The 7,124-nt window shown below is 41.0% G+C and overlaps 1 protein-coding gene across 1 annotated transcript; it reads left to right on the top strand.

Moving 5' to 3' along the window:
* Positions 1–1,995: 1,995 nt before the first annotated feature.
* On the top strand, positions 1,996–5,052 carry LOC132116456 (E3 ubiquitin/ISG15 ligase TRIM25-like). The gene is made up of 6 exons (XM_059525284.1): positions 1,996–2,626; positions 2,868–2,963; positions 3,043–3,276; positions 3,837–3,996; positions 4,126–4,173; positions 4,375–5,052. Exons 1-6 carry the CDS (start codon positions 2,054–2,056, stop codon positions 4,890–4,892), a joined length of 1,629 nt encoding a protein of 542 aa, XP_059381267.1. The 5' UTR covers positions 1,996–2,053; the 3' UTR covers positions 4,893–5,052.
* Positions 5,053–7,124: the final 2,072 nt, after the last annotated feature.

Below are 7,124 nucleotides of genomic sequence, written 5' to 3'. Positions count from 1 at the left end.
CCAGACCAGAGTCAATGGAACCGGCATTGCAAGGGCAAAGCAAGCAGAACTGGACTCCGCTAGGGCGGAGCGGGTGGAACTGGAGCCCCGCCAGGCCAGGGAAGGCAGAACTGGAGCTCACCAGGCCAAGGCAGGCAGAACTGGAGCCCACCAGGGCGGAGCAGACGACCACCACAGCCCAGCAGACGAGACCAAAGCCCACCAGGGCAGAGCAGAGGACCACCACAGCCGAGCAGATGAGACCGAAGCCTACCAGGATAGAAGCAGAGGACCACCACAGCCGAGCAGACAAGACAGAAGCCCACCAGGATAGAAGCAGAGGACCACCACAGCCGAGCAGACAAGACAGAAGCCCACCAGGATAGGAGCAGAGGACCACCACAGCCAAGCAGACGAGACCAAAGCCCACCAGGGAGGAGCAGAGGACCGCCACAGCAGAGTTGATGGCACAGGAGAGCAAGTCTGGTTAGGTGGGACTGGAAAAGATAACATAAACAGATTAATGGTGGCCTCGTTGGCCATGATAAAGCAGGTCGAAAGTTCACACATGGCTTCCATAGCCATGACAGGGCAGGCAGAGAGCTCACAGATGGCCTCCATTGCCATGACAGGATGAACAAGAGTTCATGGATGGCCTCCGTGGCCGTAACAGGACAGGCAATGAGTTCATGGATGGATACTACTGACACCTCTGAAGGTCCTGCAGCAGTTGCCGCCACCTCTGGATGTTCCACAGCAGTACCAGTCTCCTTGACAGCAACACAACAGGCTGAGAGAACATTGCTGGGTGCAACAGACAGGATATGACGAGGCTCTGGAAGTTCAGCTGAGACGTGATGAGGCTCTGGAATATCTGTTGCGGTATGATGAAGCTCTGGATGATCTGTTGATGAATTTCTGGAAGATCAGTAGTGATTTGACTGGGCTCATAAAGATCAACTGTGACTTGACTTGACTCATAAAGTTTAACTTTGGTTTTACTTGACACATGGGGATTAATGGTGACTTGACCTGACTCTTGAAGATCAACTGTGGCTGCCATTTCATCCTGGAGCGCCGGATTGGCGGCCATCTTGTGCAGAGACTTTGGGGCTTTAAAGTCCTCTACCTCTCCCACAGTAAAAGGAGAACCACATAACAAGAGAGCACAGTCCATAATGTCTCTTAAACTACAGATAAATTTCCCCTCAGGCAACCATAATTTGTTGGTTCATTAATTCCATAACGGAAAAGGTCTTTTAACATGATCTCATCAAAAGGCACTTGATAGGACAACTCACAAAATTGATGAACGTAATCCTCAATAGACAAATCTCATTGCCGAAGGTGCAGTAGCTGGTCCACTGGGTCTATGATAGAGCTGGATAGTTGACACGCTGACCTTGAAGTGGGAACAGACATCTCAGTAATGAGAGGACACCGGGCTGCTGGATCCTGGTACGTTGAAGTGCAGTGACCAGATCATCTTTTTTATATTAATATGGTACATTTAATTCCAAGTTTATAACAAGTTTGATAAAGAATCATCTAAACGTAATTTAAAGAGTAGTCTGACTACATTATCTAAAATGAGTAACCTAAACTACATTACTAACTAGAGTTTTCATCATGTAATTAGTAATCAGTTACAGACTACAATTTGTTAGTTATCTACCCAGCACTGCCTATCAATTGGATGGTGGCAGGTCATGTGACTCATCAGTATCAGCTCTTGCCAGCCAGCTGAAAATTGAACCCATGTTCCTTTTAAAAAAAAAATTCAGCAGTGTGATCATGAAGGAAATGTACATCAGCCATGCAGTAAAAGTGTAGTAATTAGGATGCAAAATTACTGCAGTTGTTAATGCTGTTTTTCTGCTTATCTGTTACTTTCTTTGAGTGTTTGCTGAAACTGACATCTATTTGACATTTCATAATCTACCGACTCACAGGCTCGCCTGTTTTACACACGTGGGTCAGAACCAGGAAACAGGAATCACATGATTTCAGGGAAAGAGAAACTGAAGTGCAGCTGAGCTGTTGTGTGTTTGTGTCTCTGTATTTAAGCAGTAAAATGGCAGAAGCCAGATTTTCTCAGGATGAGCTTTCATGTCCAGTGTGTCTGGATCTCCTGAAGGATCCAGTGACCATCCAGTGTGGACACAGTTACTGTAAGAGCTGTATTACAGGATGCTGGGATCAGGAGGATCAGAAGAGAGTCTACAGCTGTCCTCAGTGCAGACAGACCTTCAGTCCAAGACCTGCTTTAGCTAGAAACACCATGCTGGCTGAACTGTTGGAGAAACTGAAGAAGACCAGACTCTCGTCTGACTGTTACGCTGGAGATGGAGATGTGCAGTGTGACGTCTGTACTGGAGGAAAATGCAAAGCCGTCAAGTCCTGTCTGATGTGTCTGAACTCTTACTGTCTGAATCACCTCGAACAACATGAGAGTTTGTTTAAAGGAAAGAGACACAATTTGACTGAAGCCACTGGACGACTGCAGGAGATGATCTGCCAGAAACATGAGAAGCTTCTTGAGGTTTTCTGTCGCACTGACCAGAAATGTATTTGTGTGCTGTGTACGATGGATGAACATAAAAACCACGACACTGTATCAGCTGCAACACAGAGGACAGAGAAACAGGTATTTAACACTAGACACTGATCAAATAATGCTAAACACACCTTATGCTTAATGATAATTAATGTGACATGATTGTAACTGGTCATCACTTCTGGAGTTTGAACCTACAGTCAATAGTTATCAGTTGAGATAAGAGACCTTTAAACTGCCTCACCCTACGTTTACTGGATTCATCTGTTCAGATGATGATTTGGTGCCAGTAGTTTTCTGTGAGATTCACTATCATCTGTTTGTCCTGCAGAAGCAGCTGATGGAGACACAGAAGACGCTCCAGCAGAGAATCCAGCAGAGAGAGAAAGATCTCCAGCAGCTGAGAGAGACTGTGGAGTCTCATAAGGTGAGTCTGGAGAAGAAGAGAAGTTTGTGTCCGTCTCAGTTCAGACTCACTGAAGCTGAATCACTGTGTGTCCTAACAGCGCTCTGCACAGACAGCAGTGGAGGACAGTGAGAAGATCTTTACTGAGCTCATCCGCTCCATTGAGAGAAGACGCTCTGAGCTGATACGACTGATCAGAGATCAGGAAAAGACTGCAGTGAGTCGAGCTGAAGAACGACTGGAGCGACTGGAGAAGGAGATCAATGATCTGAGGAGGAGAGACGCTGAGCTGGAGAAGCTTTCACACACACAGGATCACATCCAGTTCCTGCAGGTAACACAGATCTAGAAGAACAGGATCATAGTGGACTTGATCAGATCCTGCTGTGACAGAGACTCACAGAGAAACATTTCATGATTGTCTTATTATTTAATCATCAGTCAGACTCACATCTGATCATGCTCTTCTGAAAGAGACACCACTTACAAATGGCTTTCAGCTCTGGAAATAATTTCTCTGAGCTCTTCTGGAAGATATATTTAGCTGCCAAAAACCAGTAGCATCACCAACCTTCACTAAAATATAAGGGTCTTTGTGAAGTTTCAGTGTCTATAACTGCTCTATAGCTTTAAATAATGGTCAGTCTAAGCTCTGCTTTTCCTGAGCAAATCTGCTCAATCTTACCATGAGACTCCATTGATGTGCTTGAGCTGTTTGATGAACATTTATGTTGGTTCAAAATAAATATGAGAAGCGTGAAGCTGATGCTGTGAAAGTACTGGATTGAGTATCTAAAGATTTGTCAATAAAACAAGAGCTGTTCATATCTGATATTCATGCAGATTTTTGGGTTAAGTGTGGAGCTGATGAGTTTTGATTTCTGTTTTCTGTAGAGTTTCCAGTCTCTCTCAGCACCTCCTGAATCTACAGACATAAATGATGATCTCTTCATTTCTCTCGTCTCTTTTGATGGTCTGAGAGAATCTGTCCAACAGCTGAGAGACAAACTGGAGGATTCCTGCAAAGAGGAGCTCAAGAAGATCTCAGACAGAGGTAAAGTCCTGGAGATCCATCTGCTCTCAGAAACCAGTCCATCATCATCTCATATCATGGAGAACATCATATTAGAAATGTCTTCTAGATCATGAGAATCACACTGTTCATGTCTCTTGATTTCCACAGTCACATCCACCAACATTGTTCCCAGAACCAGGAAGGACTTCCTGAAATGTAAGTCAGTAAGAAAACAAGCAGAAAACTCACTGAGTGTGTTCATGTTCTTCCTGTAGAAGGAGAAAGAAGAGTTTTATAATTAATGATGTAAATGATGATTTGCACAGATATCTGTACTGAGACACTGATGATACACTGAACATGAAAAGATCAAACAGATTCATAATTCCTGATTCTGATGTGTTTTATCTCCATCAGATTCCCATCAGCTCACTCTGGATCTGAACACAGTGAATAAACACCTCCGTCTGTCTGAGAACAACAGAGTGATTACTAACACTAACACAGTCCAGTCGTATCCTGATCATCCAGACAGATTTGATGAAACATGGCAGGTGTTGTGTAGAGAGAGTGTGTGTGGACGCTGTTACTGGGAGCTGGAGTGGAGTGGGGGACAAGTGTGTATATCAGTGTCATATAAGAGCATCAGCAGGAAGGGAGGGGGTGATGAGTGTTGGTTTGGATCTAATGATCAGTCCTGGAGTTTGTACTGCTATTCCTCCAGTTACTTATTCAGGCACAATAACATACACAAAGTTCTCCCTGTAAAGTCCGTCAGCAGTAGAATAGGAGTGTTTGTGGATCACAGTGCAGGAGCTCTGTCCTTCTACAGCGTCTCTGACACAATGAACCTCATCCACACAGTCCAGACCATATTCACTCAGACGCTCTATCCTGGGTTTAGGGTTTGGCTTGGATCAGTGAAACTGTGTTGATGAATCAGAATAGATTGACAAGAGATTCTACCCATAATGCTTTGAGCTGAATGATGAATCAGTAACAGAGATGTTATAGAGTCTCTCCTCTTCATTACATTAATACTGCAGCTGAACTTCTGTCACTGAAATAACGTCAGAATAAATGTCTGTAAAATCCTCATGTTTGAGTCCTTCTCAGTGATGATGTTTTTCTGTGCTTTTCTCAACCTCTGTTTGTGTTGATTAGAATCAGTCATTTAGTTTTTAATTTAGTGAGTGTCTCATCAGTCATTATTATGATTACTATCAAAATTAACTTTAAAATCAAATAATCAGCCACAGTCAATAAATCATTTTCATTATTCACCTTTTGTAGCCAGAGCCCAGTGGCCACTCCTAGGATGATTTGCAGTACTATTAATTTAAATGCATAATGTAAATTTATAGATATATATAATTTCATATAGTTACTCTCAACAAAGAGAGACGTTTTTCTCCAAAAGTCAGCATAATTACAAATGTGATATTGATTTTATACATCAGTTTAATACATGGATTTCTCGGCGACGTCATCACTGCTTGCGCACGCAACCAAGAGGCAAAAGACCCGCGCTCTTCGTACCGGAGTAAATGGTTTAGGTGGTGGTGTTGTCGCTAGTCAAAATGCCAAGGAGTTGTTGCGTTGTCAATTGTACCAACCGAGCCAGTGCTGGGTGTCAGATGTTCAACGTGCCTAGAGGGAAGCATAATTATTGCCAAAGTATTGCCAAAAAATATATATATATTAATATGAAACACAAACAAACAGATCCAACTCTGAAATTGCAATTTATTATTGAGTCAACAAGAAATTACAAACAATGCGAAATCTAAGTTAATTACAATGTTCTTTTACTGAACTCGGCATAACAGATAGCGGTTTTCTGCCTCCTGGATGCGCGCGCATCCGGTATTGTTTGTATACAAGAAACCCGTGTATAAACAAGAAGTTACTATAAAGAGACTTACGTTTTAGACAACATATTGTCTGTTTTTGCTCCATATCTAAAAAATATTCCAAACACAGCCACTGTTTTGCATCTCTGACTCTGAGCAACATGATAATAGGTGCGTCGACTTCATGAAGCACTGCGCAAACTGATCGCAGTCTGACTTGAAGCCATGCATGCCGATTTTAAATTTTGTCCCACTTGAGACGGCGCCGACGCCACATAACTGTCACGTGTGGCATCAAAGTACCGCGAGAGTGTTTCGAGAGCAGCCGGCTGACTCAGCCGCCGCAGTTTCTCTTTTTTTTTTTTCATTATGAATGCAAACAAATACAAAAATGACATCAATGATATACAACTTTGTGTAGAGTTCACAACATGTATCAACAATGTCATCTGAATATGCAAAACAAACATACAAACAATTTAACAATAAAGAAAAAAGACCATGAGGGTAAGATATTGATGTATATTTCAAGTAGAGTATACAAATTAAAGTCATTAAAAAAATGAGGATGTTTTTCTCGCTTTCTTATTTACAGAGGATGAAATAGTATTAAGATACATTTTAAATTCTTTCAGAAAAACAAGAAAATTGGTTTGTTTTCGGTGACATTTATGGATATAGAATTTGCCAAGACAATACATTAAATGTATAACAAAACAAGATTTGTTATTATTTGAATCAAAATCAAAGTGTCCAAAAATAACATTTTTAAAAGTAACAGATATGTCTTGTTGGATATTATTTTTAATAAATGTTTCCATATCTTTCCATAGATGTTCAGTATAGGAACATGTCCAAAATAAATGAAAAACAGTTTGATGAGCAAAATGAGCATCTCGTCTTAATATTGTTTTTATATTTAATCATAAACAATTTAACGGTAAAATTTATTTATTATTTTAAATGATACTTCTTTCACTTTATTAGTGAGAAAATATTTTTGTTGTAAAGACCAACTTTTTCCACTTTTAATTTTTACAATAAATTATTCCAGTATGCAATTGCAGGAGATATCGAGATAATATCTTCAGTAAACAGGGATCTAACTTTCTTATTTCTATCTTTTTTTCCCGAAAAACATATTTGACCTATTGGTGTGTCTACTGGCTCAGGGAAAGCAGTAGTTATAGTAGTAGATTGGGTGTAATTTTTAAAAAGCATACAAATTCCTGATGTTATTGTTCCCATAACTATGGCAAATTCTTTGGGAGTAACTGGCATGTTGTATTCTGAAATAAATTCTGCATAATTCAT

This window comes from Carassius carassius, chromosome 35 (genome assembly GCF_963082965.1).
Source record: "Carassius carassius chromosome 35, fCarCar2.1, whole genome shotgun sequence".
Lineage (NCBI taxonomy): Eukaryota > Metazoa > Chordata > Actinopteri > Cypriniformes > Cyprinidae > Carassius > Carassius carassius.
This window is presented reverse-complemented; position numbering and strand designations above follow the sequence as displayed.